The 20810-nt window shown below is 36.9% G+C and overlaps 1 protein-coding gene across 1 annotated transcript in view; it reads left to right on the top strand.

Moving 5' to 3' along the window:
• Positions 1 to 20810, top strand: part of ITFG1 (integrin alpha FG-GAP repeat containing 1) — a 266220-nt gene that overhangs the window by 25223 nt on the left and 220187 nt on the right. The window contains exons 4-5 of the mRNA XM_036751887.1: positions 293 to 350; positions 14179 to 14253. Of these exons, the coding sequence (XP_036607782.1) occupies positions 293 to 350; positions 14179 to 14253 (133 nt within the window). The remainder of the gene's footprint in view (positions 1 to 292; positions 351 to 14178; positions 14254 to 20810) is intronic.

The following is a 20810-nucleotide window of genomic DNA, read 5'->3' as shown; positions in this document are numbered from 1 at the left end:
AACAGAAAGATCTGGCAACTGAGCATAGTGATGAGGTTGCAAACCTAGGAGATTAGAAGAATGGTGCTTTTGGCAGAGATAGGATATTTGAAAGAGGAGTGGGGTCTTTTAGACATGTTGAATTTGAGATGTCTCTGGGACATCTAGTTAGAAATGCTTATTGGGAAGTTGGTGATATATGGTTGAAGCTCAGGGAAACTTTGAAAAACCTAAAGGATAATAATTCCTTTTAGAACCTAGTTGTCAAAGTACGTCAAATAACTGATTCCATGAATTTACTTTTTTCCTCCAGATCCTCACAATAAGACTGTTTTCAATAGGACATTTCATGATGAACCACTAATTATGGAGTAAGTATCTACTATGGCTTCTCTATAATAACTTAAAACATACTCAAATAAAATTAATTCTTATCAGATATGAAATTATGCTGCCAAGTATTGAAACTAAGTGTACTATATTTTAAACTTATGCTGTTGATTGCAATTTTTGTCACTGTCACAGTTTAAATCCATCATCCTATCATCAAAATAGAACAACATGAAAAACAAATACTGGGGGAAAGAAAGGAGTAATGTTTAAAAAATTAACTGTTCAGTTCCTTTGATCTGATTCCTTATAGAGCAATTTTGAGTTTGAGAATAATGCTATACAAAAAGGGAACTAATTCAGGATAATTGTTTTTAGGAAGAAATAGTTGGGTTTATTTCAAGTGGGGCTTAGAGGGCAGGTAAAGGGTCTTCTTGCAAGATGCAGAAGGACCTTGATATTAACATTTAGAAGAGGTACACTTGTACTTCGGAACTTTTAAGACATAATACAAAGCAGATTTCTCCAAACTATCTGGCAAGAGAGAAGTTGATCGATGAAACATATTAAAGATATCACTCATTAACCAAATACATTCAAAATACTATTGTTTGATTAACCTATGGAAAATAAAAACTTGCAATGCACTTTTGAACAAATGCTCTTAGGAAAACTGATTGGCAATAAGGTACAAAATGGACACATGTATATTATACCAAATACATCAATGAATTTCAATTGGATCAAAGCCTTAAGCTTAAAAATCCTATAAAAAGATAGAAACATGAGGTTATGTATTTATCTCAGTTATGGAGAAGCAGAATGGTGTAGTGGCTAGCCAGTCAATCTAGAAATCAGGAGGACCGGGGTTCCAATCCTACTTCTGACACATACTAACCATGTGACCACAGACAAATCAATTAACCTCTTAGTGCTCTAGTCAGCTCTCTGAAATTATAAAATGCAGAAAAGCCAGAGGGTTCTCTGCATTGGCAGAGGGAGCGTTCCTCACTGTTAAGAACACCATGGAAATCTCAGATGTGATCTATATTCCTCTCTCCATAGAGGGAATTATTGGAGACAACGTTGGCATGATTGATTATATTAAAATAATAATTTTCTATACAACAACAAATAATACTGATAGCTAGATTTATATCATGTTTTGAGGTTTGCAGGTCACTTTACAAATATTATCTCATTTTATCTTCACAACAAACCTGCAAGGTAAGTGCTATTATTATCCTCATTTTACAGGTGAAGAAATTGAGACAGAAGTTAAGTGACTTGCCCACGTGCCCCTACTTTTAAAATGTCTTAGGCTAGGTTTGAAACTAGGTCTTCCTGACTCTATTTCCAAAGCTCTATCCGTGGCAAATTTCAAAAGAAAAATAACTTAGGAAAAATATTTGTAGCAAAAGTGAAGAAAAAATTTCACCTAAAACATAAGACACTGTTAACTTACCATGGCAACTCCTAATTCCTAATTAATAAATTGAAATGAGACATAGACTTTATAAAAGAGAAAATATAAATCATCAGTCATCACTTGAAAAATAAGCAACCTCACTAGCAGTCAATGGATTGAATATTTTTTTAAAAATTTAGAAGCACCATCTCATAACTACCAAATTGGTAAAAAAAAAAATTTTAAATAGTTTCATCAGAGTTGTGGAGAGAAAGGCACATACTCATTATTTGTTGAATTGTAATCTACTAGAATACTATGGGAAAGCAATTTGGAAGTACATAGTAAAAGGTGCATAAATTTCTGTATCCTTTTACCCTCTAATGCCACTGTTGACAAATATCCCCTAAAAATGTTATTAAAAAAAAAGATTTAAAGATTTTAAAAACAGCATTGTTTATCATTTCAAATAATTCAGCATTCAATAGTAATTCAATTCAGCTTGAACTTTTTTGATTTCTCAATGTTGTTTTAATTTGCATTTCTCTAATCAATAATGATTTAGAGCATTTTTTATATAACTATAAATTGTTTTGAGGAATTGATTTTTTGACTCAGTTTAAAGTATGACTGATAGACTCTTGATAAGGGACAAGAATGTATCTTTTTTTAAAATAAAATATAATATTGACATATTTTATTTTTATACTGCATAAATTTCTCCAAAGAATTTTTTTAAGGAAAAGAAAGAAGAGAAACAATAATCAGTAAACTCATCAAAAATAATCACCTGAAAATATATGCAATATTCTACACTAATGGCCCTCTAACCATGCATTTGTTAGCTTCTGTTATGTGATAGGCTCTGTTATAAGAGTTAGGAACACAAAAACAAAAATGAAATAGCACCTAGACAGCAGGTACATAATAAACAATATAAAATATATACAAAGTAATTTCCAGGAGTAGGGCATTTGCCTTGTATAAAGAGTAATTTGTTAGCATAGAACTGGGTTTTCAAAGGCACACTGGAAGGATGGGGTAGAGTGAGATGGAGTTGAGTCTGGGTAGGTGGGTAGGATGGTAGGAGGAAGTCAAGAGGAATGGTAGGGGAGGAAGAGAGCTTCAGCCTAGGCAATCAGTTGAATTGACATAATAGTAGATGATCATTCTGTTTAGATAAGTAGTGGTAATGCTGACTTGATTATTGATTCCCTGAGCAAGAGTGAAAACTGGTGAGAATGTGGGATGGAGTTAGGGTGCAAGGACAGGATGCATGATAAACCTTTTACTCTTGGTGACCAAAGTGGGATCCTAGAGCTAACTGATTGTAAAAGGGTTTGACATGTTTAAAGTGCTTACCTGACAGTCATCAGCCAGGCTAACTCTACCCCAAGGCTTACTCTGGTGTGGAATAAGTTATCTCCCTCAGGATAGAAATCTCCGAGATCTTTGATCTTCATCTGGTGTCAGATATCACTCAGTCAGCCTACAAGTATTTTTTAAGCCCCTACTTTCTGAGAGGCATAGTGCTGAGCACTTGAGGATAGGCAAAAGATCGTCCTGCTTTCAAGTAATGTATAGGTTGATGAGGGAGATGATGTAAAAACAACTATGTATGAGCAAGACATATACAAATGTAAGGGGAGAAAGCTACAGGGTAAATAATGAGTATGGCAAGGGTTCATGGAATCCTGGGACTTGGCTGGTTATATAGGGGGATAGTTGAATAGATCATTATGTGTTTGTGTGTGTTTTTACTAGACCTATGATTTCATCTTTTTAGAGAACTCTTGGTGAGAAACTTTTCCAATGTATATTGACTCTTTTTCTCTATTTTAGACTTTTAGAAAGTTGTTTGGAGCACTGAGAGGTTAAAAGATTTGCCCTGCATTCTGCTGCCAGTAGGTGTAGTAGGCAGTGTTTTAAACCCAGATCTTCCTCATTCAGACACCTATTCTCCATCCACTGTACCAGGTAGCATCTCACAGTCCATTGAGAAGGTGGAGGTAGGGCCAGGTTAAATGAGGTAGGAATAGTGGTACCAAATAAAAAGAAGAAAAGAAGGTCGTTGGAGCATTTTTTAAAATGCACAGAAGAAAACAGAAATGTAAAGTTCAGAAGGAAACAGGCAAGTAAACTTGGAAGTTTTGAAAGTAAGATGTTGAATTTATAAGATTTTATTTTTAAAAAGTTTACATAATGGAAGCAAGAAAAGGAAGGAAATGTCAGATCTGTGGAGAAGGGAAGAATTTATGACCAGACAAGAGATAGAGGACATTATGAAATGCAAAATGGATAATTTTGATTACATTAAATTAAAAAGGCTTTGTACAAAAAAAAAAAAACAACAATGCAACCAAAATTGGAAGGAAAGCAGAAAGCTGGGAAACAATTTTACTGCCAGTGTTTCTGATAAAGGCCTCATTTCTAAAATATATAGTGAACTGAATCAAATTTATGAGAATACAAGTAATTCCCCAATTGATAAATGGTCAAAGGATATGAACAGGCAGGTTTTAGATGAAGAAATTAAAGCTAACTATAGTCATATAAAAAAATGCTCTAAATCACTATTGATTGGAGAAATGCAAATTAAAACAACTCTGAGATACCACCTCACATGTATCAGATTGGCTAATATGACAGAAAAGGGAAATGACAAATGTTGGAGAAAATGTGGGAAAATTGGAATAATAATGTATTGTTGGTGGAGTTTTGAACTGATCCACCCATTCTGGAGAACACTTTGAAACTGTGCCCAAAGGGCTACAAACCTGTGCATCCTCTTTGATCCAGCAATACCACTACTGCATCCCAAAAAGATCATTAAAAAGGGAAAAGGACCCACAAGTACAAAAATATTTATAGCAGCTCTTTTTGTGGTGGCCAAGAATTGGACATTGAGGCAATGCCCATCAATTGGAGCATGGCTGATCAGGTTGTGGTATATGAATGTAATGGGATACTATTGTGCTATAAGAAATGAGGAGAAGGCAGATTTTGGAAAATCCTGGAAAGACTTACATGAACTGATGCTAAGTGAAGTGAGCAGAACCAGGAGAACATTGTATAAAGTAATAGCAATATTATGTCATGATCACCTATAGCAGACTTAGCTCTTCTCAGCAATACAGTGATCTAAGACAGTTCCAAAAGACTCATGATGGAAAATGCTGTCTACACCCAAAGAAAGAACCCTGAGTCTGAATGCAGATTGAAGTGTACTATTTTCTTTATTTTCCTTCCTTTCTTACGATTTTTCCCTTTTGTTCTGATTCTTCTTTCACAACATGACTAATGTGGGAATATGTTTAAAATGATTGTACACGTATATCCTATACCAGATTGCACCCTGTCTTCGGGAGGGGAGGGAAGAAGGGGGAAAAATTAGAACTCCAAATCTTATAAAAGTGAATGTTGAAACCTATCTTTACATGAAATTGGAAAAAAGTAAAATATTATTAAGTGTGTGTGTGGGGGGGTGAGGGTAGGGAAGATAACTAAAACCAAAAAAAAAAAAGAAAGAAAAGGAAGGAAATAGCCATTTATCAAGTGCTTAGTATGTGCCAGACATTGTGCTAAGTGCTAGAATACTAATAATAATAGGTAACACATAATCAGCACTTACTATGTGCCAGGCACTATGGTAAATATTTTTAAATTATTGTTTCATTTGACCCTCAAAACAGCTCTGGGAAGTAGGGGCTATTATTACTCCCTTTTATACTTAAGGAAACTGAGGCAGGCAAAAGTTAAGTGACTTGTCCAGGCTTACACATCTAGTAGATGTCTGGAGCTGAACTAGAACTCAGGTCTTTCTTACTGCAGACCCAGCACTCTTTCCTCTGTCCACTGGCTAACTGCCTCTAAACCATGAATAGGTATTCATGGTTTCACATGTAATGTTCTTTTTCTTTTCTGCTTTGCAGATAGACATACTCTTTTTTTGTTCATCAAATTCAGAATAAACTTTTTTTTAATGATCAAGCAGTATCAGTAATATGAAGAAACCTAGAATGAATTGTAGAGACTAATGCAAAAGAAAAATAATTTCTCAATAAACAGAATATAGTAAGACCGTATAAATGGAAAAGTAAATAAGAATTATGGGGACTTAGTGAATAAAAAATTATGTAATTTTGTGTGTTACAAAGAAAGGAAGGGAAAGGAAAGTAGAGGAGAGGACAGGAGAGGAGAACACAGGAGAAGAGAAGAGTGAAGTGGAGTGGAATCTGGGATAGTGAGTGTGTATCCAGGATTTTTTTCCTGGGGTTGCCTTTCCTTGACTTACCAAAGTCATAGTTATACAGCAAGTGAATGGGGACTATTAATGATTTGAAGGATCAGTTGGATTTAACATTTTTGTTTATGACTTACGTGAAGATATAAAGATGATATGTTTATCACATTTGCAAAGGACATAGAACTGACAAGGATAGCTAATTCACTAAATGACAAAATCAAGATTCAAAATGATCTGAACAAGCTGGAATGATGGGCAAAATCTAACAAGATGAAATTTCATAGGAATTACTATAATTTAAACTTTAAGGGATAAGTGTAACTTACATTTTAAAAAGTCTACAACTGAAGTGCAGCATGGAAGTGATAAAGCTATTCATGTGAAAAAAAATTAAGGGTCTAATGGTCCAGACACTCAATATTGAATCAATAAAGTGGTAACACTGTCCAAAAAACTAATGTGATGTTAGCACACATTTAAGAAAGTGTGATGTCCGAAGCATAATAATAACAGCATTATAGGTTGAATTAGACTGTAACTGGAAAATCGTGTTCAGTTCTGGGTAAAATGAGTAAATGAATAGGTAAAACATTTATCAAACACTGTGTATGAAACACTTTGTTAAATGTTGGAGGTACAGATAGATTTCAGCTGTGTCAGATGGAAAATCACATAGGTCTTAGAATGCAGCAGCAAAGCATATGTGATTACCTGTTTAATGTCATTCCCATCAATAAAATCATATCAGTTTCTGATATTAAACCATTTAATGGTGCCAAGGACTTTGGGGCAAGAATTTTTTTTTTCTTTTCTGCATCTTGAGTAACTGTGGCTATAGTACCTGCAGGAGGAGTTGGTACACTGCATTTCACCAGGGTTTGATTCCTAGGATGATGGTTGAGGGCACTGAGCTGGAAACATTGCTATTACTAAGGCTTTGGGGTTCAGATTCCTGGGTTGTCAGCATCAGAGTCTAATGGAAGATAATGGTGAAGGTAGCTGTGGTGGTTTGACTTGCTTGGCACATTATATGTGTCTCTGTCCCTCAGAGTGCTCTGGTGCTTCACCTAGACTAGCTTATCAGCTCTCTGAGTGGTACTTGGTTGGCACTTGGTGCGAATGACTAGCCCTTTCTCTAAAGGAATTGTTTCCTGTTTGATGAGTGTAAAGGCTAGGCTAGAAGCAGGACTGGTAGTCTGGAGGGTAATGCCACTCCCAGGGTTCTTGTGCCTATCTATCTGTGGGTAGCAGTTGATCAGCAGTTCTTGCTGGTGGTGAGGAGGAAGGTGGGCCCCCTTTGCAATGCTTTCTCCACTCAATGATGGCTATAGAGGCTGGGCCAGAAGCAGGTCTGATTGTTTGTGGGATGTGGCTGTTCTTAAGTCTCTGGGGTTCAGGGTCCTGGCCCCTCTCCATTAGCATCTAAAGGGAGATATTAGTCAAAGGGTTGGTGGGGAGGGGTGAGCTCTTTGAGGACAGGGACTATCTTTTGCCTCTTTCTGTATCCCTAGTGCTTTGCACAATGCATGATACCTAGCAAGTGCTTAATAAATGTTAGTTGATTGATTGGTTGCTTGTTGGTTTTATTTGCCCAGTGGATCCTTCTGTCTCTCCTTCGGCTGCTTGCTGCTTCAGCTAGGCTAGCTTGACTGCTCAGTGCTATGTGAAAAAATATACTGACATACTGGAGTGAAGCATGAGCTGGATGATGAGGATGCTCTAAGCTGTGTGGCATAAGGAATGAACTCAGGGGGAGGGAGAACTTGGTTAAGAAGCCAGAAGTACATCAAGCTCCCTTCCTCTCCAAACTCCTCCAAACAAATCTCTAAAATATACCAGACCAAATTCTGATGGGGAAATCCAAGACAAAGTCACCATGAGTCAGTTGCCTAGTCATTGCTCATTATAGGGAAACAGAGAGGTCTGTGGACACTGGGGACAGTGTCTAGCCAGGAGCATTGCATGTGGGTACTCTCATACCAAGGGAAAGGCTATGCACAAAAGCAAGTGGAGATCCATGACAGGTATCAGGGCACCTACAGGCACATATTGAGGCCCTTTGCTAGGAAAAAGTGCCAGCTGGCAGCTTTATCACCCCCCTGTTCAGTTCCAGGTCACAGATCTAAGCCAAACTGAAGAGCCCTCTACCTACCTTTTGACCCTAGCACAGACCCTGTGCTGTGCAGAGAGGAGAAGGCTGAGAAGCAAAGTAGGGGTATATCTCTGATACCTGCAAGCCTACAGAGGAATGACCAGAGCATGAATTCCAGACCAAAGGGGAGTCTGCAGTTCTATCAGTCTGAGCCAACTGACTTTCCAAGCTAGCTGGTAGTGATTGAGCCCAGCAGCAGTCTGCTATTGCACATACCCAAACCCAGAATAGGACTTGCAGAGTTCACATGAAGTTCGCAATCAGACTTTATCCTGGATCAGACCACTTTGTGAGCATTGAAAACTTATAGCTCCCCACTTCAAGATATCCTGGAGATCCTTGAACAACAAAATGCTCAATAACTCAAGAAAGCAGCAGAAGGACCAGAACCTTCTTTATAGAAATGTGTCTACCCTGGCCCTAACATTAAGTACAAGGTCACAAAGTAGGCTAGAAGAATAAGTAAATGAACCCCCAAAAAATCTATCATAAAAAGCTGTTATGGTGACAGGGATGCTCAAAATACAAACAGAAAAGTAGAGAATGACTCCAAAACATCGATAAGTAAAGCCTCAAAACACAGATTAGGTACAAATTCAAATTCAACTAGAATTCCTAGAAGACATGAAGCAAGGGTTTCAGAAGAGTCAAAAATGTTTTGTCAATGAAATGAGAATGCTAGAGGGAAAAAAAATAGGAAAGAAATGAGAGCTATGGAAGAGAGAATTGGAAAGGAATTCAACAGTTTGCACAAGAGGTACAAAACTTTGCCTAAGCAACAAACTCCTGAAAAGTAGAATGAACAACAACAAAAAAAAAGCCAGATTCCATGAGATAACAAGAAATATTAAATTGAAGTCAAGAACCTGAAGGAATAGAAGAAAATGTAAGATATCTAATAGCAAAAATACCTGACCTGGAAAACAGATGGAAGAGGAAAAAAAATTAAGTATCATTAGACTACATGAATGCCATGATTGAAACAAGAGCCTAGAAAGCTAATTTTAAGAAATCTTAAAAGAAAACTGCACAGATCTCTTAGAACCAGAGGGTAAAGTGGAAATAGAAAAAATCTGTTGATCATTTTCTGAAGGAAATCTCCAAATGAAAACTTCTAGGAACATTATAAGCAAAATCCAGAGCTTCCTGATCAAAGAAAAGATACTGCAAGCAACCAGAGAGAGAGTTCAAGTTCCAAGGAGCCCAGTCAGGATTACCAGCCATACTAAGAGCTTGGAATACAATATCCCAAAAAGCAAAGGATATAAATTTACAGCTAAACTCACCCAGAAAAATGGAGTATAATTATTCTGAGGGAAAATTGGATCTTTAATGAAATAGAAAACTTTAAAGCATTCCTAATGAAAAGACCAGAGTTATGTAGAAACTTCGAAGTTTAAACACAGAAGTAAGAAGTTTAAACACACATTAAAAGGTAAACAAACACATAATGATAAGGGACAAAACCAGGAAAAGCTACTTACATTCTAATATGGGTAAATAGCAAATGTATCTCTTCTGATCCCTATCATAATCAGGGGTCATAGAGGAAGACTTGGGAGAGGTTCTGTTATACCTTGATGATCTTAAGAGAAGAATGGAAAGAGAGGAGAGGAAGAAAACATTGATGGGGGAGAAAAGTTAGGGGAAATTATCTCACATAATCAGGGTATACAAATAAATCTCTATGTAGTCAGTCAATAAGCATTTATTAAGTGCCTACCAAGAGGCCAGGCAGTTTTGAGGATAGAAAAAAGAGGCAAAAGACAATTCCTGCCCTCAAGGAATTCACAATCTAATAGTAAAGACAATAAACAAACAGATACGTAAAAAGAAACTCTATACATGTTAGATGGGAAATTATTAGTAGAGAGTAAGCTCTAAAATTAAGAGGAGTTTCAAAAGACTTCCTATAGAAGATAGATTCTAGTTGGGACTTGAAGGACAATAATGGTAGGAGGCCAAGATGAGGAGCAAGTATATTACAGGCATAGAAGACTGCCTGAGAAAATGCCTGGAGGTGAGAGATATGGAATGTTTTGCCCATAGAACAGCAGGGAGGTCAGTATCACTGGAAGAAAGAGTACTTTTGGGGTGTAAGGTATAAAAAGACTAGAAAGGTTGAGAAGGGGATTGGTTATGAAGGGCTTTGAATGCTAAAAAGAGGATTTTTGTATTTGATCTTGGAGGTATTAGGGAGCCACTGGAGTTTATTGAGTAGGGTATGAGGGGTGACATGCATGGTCAGACCTGCATTTTTTGAGAATTACTTTGGCAGCTGAATAGAGGATGGATTGGAGTGGGAAGAGACTTGTAGAAGGCTGACTTACCCAGCAGGGTATTGCAATAATCCAAGTGTGAAGTGATAAGGACCTGTACCAGGGTGATGATAGTGTCAGAGGAGAGAAAGAAGGCTGACATTTGAACCTCATTCTTTTTTTTGTATAATTTTTTAATTAATTTAATATTTTAGTTTTCAACACTGATTTCCACAAGATTTTGAGTTACAAATTTTCTCCCCATTTCTACCCTCCCCCCCACCCACTGCAAGATGGCATATATCATGATTGCCCTGTTCCCCGGTCAGCCCTCCCTTCTTTCACCCCACTCCCCACCCCATCCCCTTTCCCCTTACTTTCTTCTAGGGCAGGATAGATTTCTATGCCCCCTTCCCTTTATATCTTATTTCTCAGTTGCATGCAAAAACAATTTTTTCTTTTGAGCATCTGATTTTAAGACTTTGAGTTCCAAATTCTCTCCCCTCTTTCCTTCCCACCCACTCTCCCTAAGAAGACAAGCAATTCAACATAGGCCACACACGTATCATTATGTAAAACACTTCCACAATACTCATGTTGTGAAAGACTAACTATATTTCCCTCCATCCTGTCCTGTCCCCCTTTATTCAGTTTTCTCCCTTGATCCTGTCCCTTTTCAAAAGTGTTTGCTTTTGATTACCTCCTCCCCCTATCTGCCCTCCCTTCTGTTGTCCCCCCTTTTTTATCTCCTTCCTCTTTCTTTCCAGTGGGGTAAGATACCCAATTGAGTGTGTGTGGTATTCCCTCCTCAGGTGAAATCCGATGAGAGCAAGATTCACTCATTCCCCCTCACTTGCCCCCTCTTCCCTTCCAATGGAACTGCTTTTTGTTGCCACTTTTATGTGAGATAATTTACCCCATTCTGTCTCTCCCTTTCTCCCTCTTTCAATATATTCCTCTCTCATCCCTTAATTTGATTTTATCTTTTTAGATATCATCCCTTCATATTCAACTTACCCTGTGCCCTCTCTCTCTCTTTCTCTCTCACTCATATTCATATATATATATACATATATGTATGTATATATATATATATGTATATTTCTTGAAAGATGATATCTAAGCTCTTTTTTTGATCATGGCTTTCAGGTAGTCCGATAATTTTAAAATTATCTCCTGGATCTATTCTCCAGGTCATTGGTTTTTCCAGTGAGATATTTCACATTGTCTTCTGTTTTGTCATTCTTTTGGTTCTGTTTTATGATATCTTGAGTTCTCATAAAGTCACTAGCTTCCACTTGCTCCAATCTAATTTTTAAGGTGTAAGGTGGTATTTTCTTCAGTGGTCTTTTGGACCTCCTTTTCCATTTGGCTAATTCTGCCTTTCAAGGTATTCTTCTTCTCATTGGCTTTTTGGAGCTCTTTTGCCATTTGAGTTAGTCTATTTTTTAAGGTGTTATTTTCTTCAGTATTTTTTTGGGTCTCCTTTAGCAAGTTGTTGACTTGTTTTTCATGGTTTTCTTGCATCTCTCTCATTTCTCTTCCCAATTTTTCCTTTCCTTCTCTTACTTGCTTTTCCAAATCCTTTTTGAGGTCTTCCATGGCCTGAGACCAATTCATATTTTTCTTGGAGGGTTTTGATGTAGACTCTTTGACTTTGTTGACTTCTACTAGCTGTATGTTTTGCTCTTCTTTGTCACCAAAAAAAGATTCTAGAGTCTGAGTCTGAGTCTGTGTCCTTTTTCGCTGCCTGGCCATGTTCCCAGCCAACTACTTGACCTTTGAGCTTTTTGTCAGGGTACAACTGCTTGTAGAGTAGAGAGTACTTTGTCCCAAGCTTTAGGGGCTGCGCCGCTGTTTTCAGAGCTACTTCTACTCTGCTCTCACAGCAAGCTTTGCCACAGCAGCACTCCATCTCCCCCAAGAACCACCAACCAGGATTGAAACCCAGATCCAAGCAGGGCAAAGCAAGCCCTGAACTTCTGCTCTGGTCTGCTGCTTGGTTCCTCCCACTGTGTGAGCCAGGGGCTCTGGAAGCAGCTGATGCTGGAGCTCCACCGCTGCACCACCACCGCCACCCCCAGGGCTGGTGGCCAGACTGCTCTCTAACACGATCTAGCAGTTTTCCCCACTAACCTATTCCGTAGTCTTTAGCATTTGTGGGTTGAGAAGTCTGGTAACTGCCACAGCTCAATGATTCATGGCCCTAAGGCCTGCCATGCCCAATTCCTGGTCTGGTCTGCCCTGGCCCAGCCCACACTGGGCTGCGCTCTGCTCCTAGCACCATGCAATAGTCGCTTCCCAGAGACCGTGCAGGCCATCCTGGGCAGGAGACCTGTTTCCCTCTGCTATTTCGTGGGTTCCGTCAACCTAGAATTTGTTCAGAGCCATTTTTTACAGGTGTTTGGAGGGATTTGGGGGAGAGCTTAAGCAAATCCCTGCTTTCCAGCTGCCATCTTGGCTCCACCCCATGGAACCTCATTCCTCTCTTAACTGATCAAAGGAGGGAAGAATACACAAAAAGTTGGGTACAAAAATTTATGTCGCTCAACAGGGAAACACGAGGGAAAGGGGGGATGGGAGAAAGAGGAATTTGTAGGAAAGTAGATTAAGGGAGCAATTAGCCCTAAGCAAAAGAATCTCTCACAGACATATTTATAGCTCCTTTTGTGGTGTTAAGGAATGGGAATCTGAAGGGATGCTGGTAAATTGGGGAGTGGCTGAACAAGTTATGATATGTAAATGTGATCGAATACTATTGTCCTGTAAGAAATGATGAAAGAGATGATTTCAAAGAAACCTGAACAGAACCAGAACAATGTATACAGTGACAGCAACATGGTAAAAACAGCTAAAAAATTGGCAACTCTGATCAATGTAATCACCAACCACAATTCCAAAGGACTGATGATTGAACCATGTTACCTACCACCTGATAGAGACATAAAGGACTCAGGATGCAGAATGAAACACACACACAAGTATATGTATACATAAATGTATGTGTATATATGTGTGTATATGTACATATATACATGTGCATATATATTTTAATATGGCCAACGTAGAAAAAATTATTTTCTCTTTATACCTGTTCGTAACAGGAGTTTTGTTTTTATTTTGTACTCATTTAAGAAGGGGTATTATTAAAATTATATAGATATAATTTTTTTAAGTAACGAACTTGGAATGATTACTAAAAACAAACAACTTAGAGAGAAAGTGAACTTTGTCTTTCCAGAATATGAAAGGCTCCCTTCTCAAGAAGGATTAAGCTTACTTTTGTAATCCTAGAGAATTGCACCCAAGTAGCGGAAGTTACATTTACGCAAACATTTTCGCAATATGAGGAAGAACTCTGATAAGTAGAGCTGATTGTATTTAGAATAAGCAACCCCAATATTGGAGATGTTCAAACAGGCTATGTAAAACTTTGTCAATGGTGTTATAGGAGGCCATTCTGGCTTTACACCAAAATTATACATCTAAGGTCCCTTACAATTCTTAAGATTCTTTGCATCCTATGGATATTGTTGTCAGGGTTATTAACATTTGTATGTCTTTCAGTGTAACTTCTTTCTCTGATTTGCTTTGCATCCACTGCTATAAGGGACAGTGTTGATTTTTTTACACTTGGTTATTTCTCTGAAAACCCTCAGATAATTTAAGATTCTAAAATAAATTTCCAAAGATAGTACTAATACAGAAGCAAATGTAAATAATCCTTCCCTTTAAAATGGCTAAGTGAGATTTTAATAAAATATCTGGAACACACTTAATTTCTCTTCATTATTTTTCATTTCAGTTTCAATGGTGATTTAATCCCTGATATTTTTGGTGTCACAAATGTATCTAGCCAACCACAGATACTGATGGGCGGGTAAGTAGATGCTAATGTTATTACATGACAATATACATTGTATGAATGTTGGTGCTATTCTGACTTTGTATGTAAACTGAAGCTAAAGATTAATTCCTATACCTATCATTGAAAAGTTCAATCCATTATAAATAAGACTATGATTTTGTTGTTTTTGAAAGGGTATTTCATCAGCATCTGGAGTACCTTAATCAAAAAGTGAATTTGGTTCCAGATTATTTCTTAACTTGATAAAATTTTGTATGTTTTCTGAGAGGTGGAAAATATGAGATTTACAAGTTGCTGTTTAATCATTTGAGTTTTCGGTGTGTGTTTAAGGATAGAAGAATTTCATTTAAATATGATAGATTTTAGGAGACCATGTCATGTTAGATAGAGAACAGGCTGTAAAGTCAGGAAGATCTGGGTTCAAGTCCTGTCTCCTGATGCCCTAAGACTCTAAGTTGCAGATCTGCATTGCTAGGACAGGTTCTCTCATTGAGAATTTTCTATACCAATGAAATAATCATAAAACCAAACCAAAAAAATTTCAATGAAAAATATAAACTTTTACTGGACCTCTCTTTTAATTATGCTAGCTCTCAAACTTTCATTTATAGTGTTACAAAATTCATAACCAGAATTCATGAAGCATCATTTACCATGGCACTTGCCCAGATTTTCTAGTCACCTATTCACAAAGTGCTCATGTCAGCAGCCCAAGTACACAATACAGTAGTAGAAAAAGCTCCTAAGTACCTGTCTATAGCAGGGATCTTCTTTGCATTTTCCCTGCAATTGGAACAATCCTGATCATTTAAAAATAAGTGAACCGTCGGCAAAAATGGTTCTCATAAGAAATCAGTAGCTTTGTAATATCATTTTCTTGCCTCACAAAATTAGTGTGCTGACTGTCAGGGTGGTGTAAAGACTTAACTTTTACTGTCTCATCCAAGTACCTAAAAATCTAATACGTTTTCTTTCCTTGCTATAGGGAATGGTGCTTCTCTATGATTATTACTTTTTGAACTACCAGTCACAAGCTCATAGATAGGTGTTTTCATAATTCAAGGTTTTCTTTAAAAGCAGCACACTTTCGTTCAACTACATTTAAGGCAACTAGGTGGCAGAGTGCATGAAGCACTGGGTTTGGTTTCAGGCAGGTATCCACTACCTGTGTGTGTGACCCTGGGCAAGTTACTTAATCTCTCAGCTTCGATGGCCTCATCTGTAAAATGGAGATAATAGCATCTAACTCACAGGGTTGTTGTGAAGATCAAATGAGATAATGTACAGACAGCGTTTTACAAACCTTAAAGGGCTATGTAAACCTTAGCTTATTATTGTTATTTTTAATTTTTTTTAAACAAAGAAAATACTTTGGTACAGATCACAAGTGAATTTACACAGACTTAAGGTAAGTCTCAAACAAGATTCAATTGGAGGAGAGTATCTGGATAATCCTATTTTAGGGGGTTGGTGAGGGGGAAGTGGTTCTTTTTCCTATTGCCATATCTAATAGAATCTGAAGGAGGCCCTTCTGAGGAAATTGCCCATTACTCACTCTTTAGGATATCAGAGTTACCCAGTAAGGTCTTCTGTGGGCCAAGATTCAATAATAGGTAGATAATCCTTATCTTTTCCCTTCTTTCCCCAGCATTTTCTTTGCTTCCTTTAATATCCCTGAAAGTTCCACACCTGTTTGTTCTCAGAATGACCCAAGGTGAACAAGTAATCAAAAGTGGGATGGCACAAGCTAACTTAGTTTATTCACACAGTTCCTGGTGATAGCGTTCATCTACTCAGTAACCTCCTCTTTGAAAGCTGAGGAAATACTTAGAATATTTTTATTCTGTGTGACTGAACATTTAAAATGAAATTAATATTTTGGGGAATTTCCAAACTCTAAAATAGTCCAGATTGTTATTCTGAGTTTTCTATTTATTTTGCAAGAAAATTCTTAGAAATATTTTGTAATAACTTTATAAAGCTGTACCTCTTTACTTGCTCCTAATCCAAACATCCATAGCAGCATATTTCCATTATTTCTTCTGAGAATGTATGGTTTTAAAATGAAATCCTCCTACTTCAAATTGTTTAATTCAAATTTTTAAATAAATATCTTATGTGGAATTACTTTATATTTGGCTATTATCTAGTACTTCACTGGACTTATGATCTTATCGATGTGAATATTTCTCTTCTAGTTCAAATTATAGCCCATCTATTCCTTCTCATCCTAATCTGCCTAGGCTTCTGGAGGTCATCTCAGTTGCCTCATCTCTAAAATGAGGGCAGCTAAACTCAGTAACCTCTGCAGCCCCTTCCACATCTAAATCTATCACCCTGTGATCTTACCGTGTCTGTATTTATTTTCACTTTTGTTGTCAATAATCAGTTGGAAATTCACATAATGTTTTGTGATATAGTTCAGTGGTCACTGTGTCTAACACCTTCCTAATTGTTTCTTGAAGTTAATATTCAGAACAGATAGGCATTAAGATTTTGCAGTATATAATCCTGTGACCTTTTTCATTTCCTAATGACAATGTTTTTCTTCTTGTGTGTACCTTCATATCCAGAACAGCAGATATCAAAGTGTATGTTGACTTGGTTGGGTGGATTTTGCTAAACTCTTTGTACTATTTCCCTTTGACATCATGTATTGAACAGATGGTGACTCATGTATGGACTGCCGTCATCTCCATGTAGTCACTTGGTAATTGTTCATCAGCAGCATTGCAAGATGAAATAACCAAATTTCTTCATAAAATGATGTTTCTTTTTCTTTGGGTACATTTCTGTCAGTATCTTTATTTGCCTCTCTGAGGGCCACCTGTAAGCCATCATTTAACTAATATTGCTTTATGTTTTCTGTTTTTATTTATAGCAAGAATATTAATATTGATATGCTTTGCTTCTTTCAGGAGTATGCCACCTTACTGGACATTAGACAAAGATCCCATGGTTAGAGTATCAACAGTTAAATTTTTAGAGGTATTCTAAAAATTGTGTTATCCTTAGCGTTTTCTGCTCCCTTTTTTTCTGCCACTGTTTCTGTGGAAATTAAAAGAGGAATACACAGAACTAAAAGATATATTTTTCTTCGTCTCATAAGTTTCCTAACATAGCCAAAGAATTCATTACTTAGTATAATAAGTAACCAATATGCACCCTACCTTTGCCAGACCCCACAATCTATTGTTAGGACTATGCTTAAAGCCTTCCTAACTTGGGAGAGCCTTCTAGGACCTGCACCTGCTGAAGAAATCTTCATGAACCCATGATCATGGCATTACAGAGTCATTCAGTCAGCAGGCATTTATTAAAAGCTTACTCTGTGCTAATTGTTGTTCTGTCATTCAGTCATGTCTAACTCTTTGTGATCCATGTGGTTTTCTTGGCAAAGATACTAGAGTGATTTACCATTTCCTTCTCCACTTTGATGCAGGCAGGGGTTAAGTGACTTGTCCAGGATCATACAGCTAGTAAGTATCTGAGGTCAGATTTGAACTCTTTGTTGAAGTCTTTCTAACTCCAGACTATGTGCTAGGCAGTATGCTAAGTGTTGGTGATACAAATTAAAGCATTCTAATAAAGAAGACTTCCTATAAGAGGGGAGCTGAAAGGTGGGGTGGGAGGAGAGTGTACCTAGGTGAGGCACAGTACCTAGAGAATCAGGAATGACTGGTTTGGAACCCTTCCCCAAAATTGAGGTTCTGGGGAAGAATGGGACAAGGATTTTTGTCAAGTTCTCACCAATGGGAAAAGGATTTTTGTCAAATTCAAATGGAAAAATATCTTTAACCATAATTTCAATTTATTAAAAATAAAATTCAAATTATCCCCTTATAAAACTGAGGAAAAGGGTCAGAAAAGAATTCAAATGAAAATATTAACTTAATATTATTAATAACTTTGCTAATCAGTAGTTGAGGCCTCAATTTCTTCCTTAATCTAACTTTATAATGACTTAAAATAATGTGCCACTATGCCACATTTCCTAGAAGTAGCACTTATCAAGTGTTACTTTTGTATCTGCCACAAAGTACAGGCAGTGTTAATCCCAAAATACAATGTATAACTGATATGACTCAGACATTTGGAATCTTTGCTCTTAATAGTAAAGTGAAAATACCTATTATTTTGATCAAGACAAACTTAACATTTATTTAATACCTTCCCATGCTGCCGAAGTGTTCACTTGTGCTTTAGAGGAAGCTAGGTAGCACAGTCTATAGACAACTGGGCCTGGAGTCAGGAGGGCCTGAGTTCAAATTCAGCCTCAGACATTTACTAGTTATGTGACTCTGAGTAAGTCACTTCTATATGCCTCAGCTTCCTGAACTCTAAAATGGGGGTAATCCTAACTCCTACCTCCCAGGGTTGCTGTGAAGATCGAATGAGATAAAATTTGTGAAGTGCTTATTTGCATAGTGCCTGGTACATAGGTACTTAATAAAAGCTTATTCCCTTCTCTTCCCCCTTATAGACCAAGCCCAAGAGTTTATTATTTAAATAGGTAAATGTGAAATATGTAATAGAAATGTATGCTGTACACTTCAGTCCTAATTTATTCCAATTTACAAGTAAATTTCATGGAATGTTTGAATCCATATATAGTTACTTGTAACTATAAACATTGTGGCCATTTCTTTCTTCTTCAGAGAAATTGTAAAACAGAAATTAAAATCTAGTTAGCGTGTGTCAAGGCAGGAAAGAATGGATCTTACTTTTTCATCCGTACCTCAGTCATTGGCTAAGTGGAACACTTATATCATGACCAATTCATTAGAATGAACTTCATTTTTACAGATAATTTTGTTTTCTTGATAATACATTAAGGATAAATTACAGATATTTATCCATAATAACTTATAATGGAATTATTCCAAAAGATTATCTAGATTGGAACTTGTTCTTTAAAAGTTATATGAAAATGTGTTGAGATTTATATCACACACAAAAAAACAAATGTAGGTAATCTTTAAGACAGTGTTATAATCAGTATCAGTACTCATCCTCTTAATAAGCACAAAGTTTATTTCAAAACACTCCATAGTTCTTTAGATTCCCCTTTAGCATGCACATAAAATTAGTTTTTATTGTGACTATTCCAAAATTGTTTAGAGAAATCCATTAGGAATTGAAAAATCCATCAGTTTTTTTTCATTGCTCCTAGAGAAACATTTAATTCTGAGGGGGAAATTTATTTATTCACAGAATTTCTTCTCCAATAAGATTTTTTTTTTTTTGCTTTCTGTTTTCCCCAAACCAGACCAGGACTGGTGAAATGCTTTTCTGTAAATTATGATCAAAGTGTCCTGTTTTTGTTTTCAAGTGAGAAAAAATAGTTATGTGTAATAGAAGCCTTGCAGAAGTCTTTTAGTAGCCAGCTAAACCCTATTCACTATAAATTAATTATTTGTAATAATAATGTGATGTGTTGCTTTAGAATCTTAAGATCATAAACTTAGATCTGGAAAGGACTTTGAGGGTCATCTAATCCAATCTTTCATTTTTCTAGATGAAGAAATGTCCCTGAGAGTCAGTCACTCAACTGGCATTTATTAGGCACTTACTGTATTGCAGACATTATCAGTTGTTACTTTTGTATCTGACACAGTGTACAGGCAATATTAATTAGCAGTTTCCCAAAACATAGTTTGTAACTGATGTGATTCAAGAATTTGGAATGTCATTGCTTTTAATGGTAAAGTGAAAATAGATATTATTTTGATCAAAGGTAAACTATATCTTCCAATGAGGCTAACATGCTTTAACTTGTGCTTTAAATAGAGGCTAGAAATAGAGGTACCTGCTGGGTAGCACAGTGGATATAGAATTGGGGATGCAAAGAAAAGCCAAAAACAAAAATAAGAAAATAAAAACACTCCTTTCTATCATGCAAACAGCTTTCTACAGGCAAGATATATACAGAATAAGGTAATGAATATACAGAATGAGGTAATCTCAGAAGGAGGGCCCTAAGACTAAGCACAACTGGGAAAGGCATCTTATAGATGTGAGACTTTAGTTGGAACTGGAAAGAAGCCAGCTGAGCTGGGAAGCAGAGATGAGGACGGAGACAGAGAGAGCGCATTCCTGGTCTGGGGACAGTCAGAGAAGATACTTGATGTTGGAAGAAGGAATGTTGTATGCAAAGAATGGCAAGAAAATCAGTGTCATTGTATTGCAGAGTATGTGGAGTAAGGTATAAGAAGACTAGAGGTATAGAAGGAGACCAGGTTAAGATGGATCTGAAAACCAAACAAGATTTTATATTTGATCCTGGAGGTAGTAGGGAGGTAATAGAGTTTATTGAAGTGTGGAAGGTAGGCTAGGCAAGTGATAGGATCAGACCTGTGCTTTAGGAAGATGAACTTTACAGATGAGTGGAGGGTGATCTGAAGTTGGGTGATACTTGAGGCAGGAAAACCAATCAGCAGGCTATTGGAGCTGTATAGATGTGAGATGATGAGGATCCGTATGAGAGTAGTCTCAATTTCAAAGGAGAGAAGGAGGCATATATGAGAGGTGTTACAGAGGTAGAAACTACAGGACTTGCCTTGATTTCT

Source organism: Trichosurus vulpecula, chromosome 3 (genome assembly GCF_011100635.1).
Source record: "Trichosurus vulpecula isolate mTriVul1 chromosome 3, mTriVul1.pri, whole genome shotgun sequence".
NCBI classification, from domain to species: Eukaryota; Metazoa; Chordata; class Mammalia; order Diprotodontia; family Phalangeridae; genus Trichosurus; species Trichosurus vulpecula.
The sequence above is the reverse complement of the archived record's forward strand: the minus strand, read 5'-3'. Positions and strand labels throughout refer to the sequence as shown.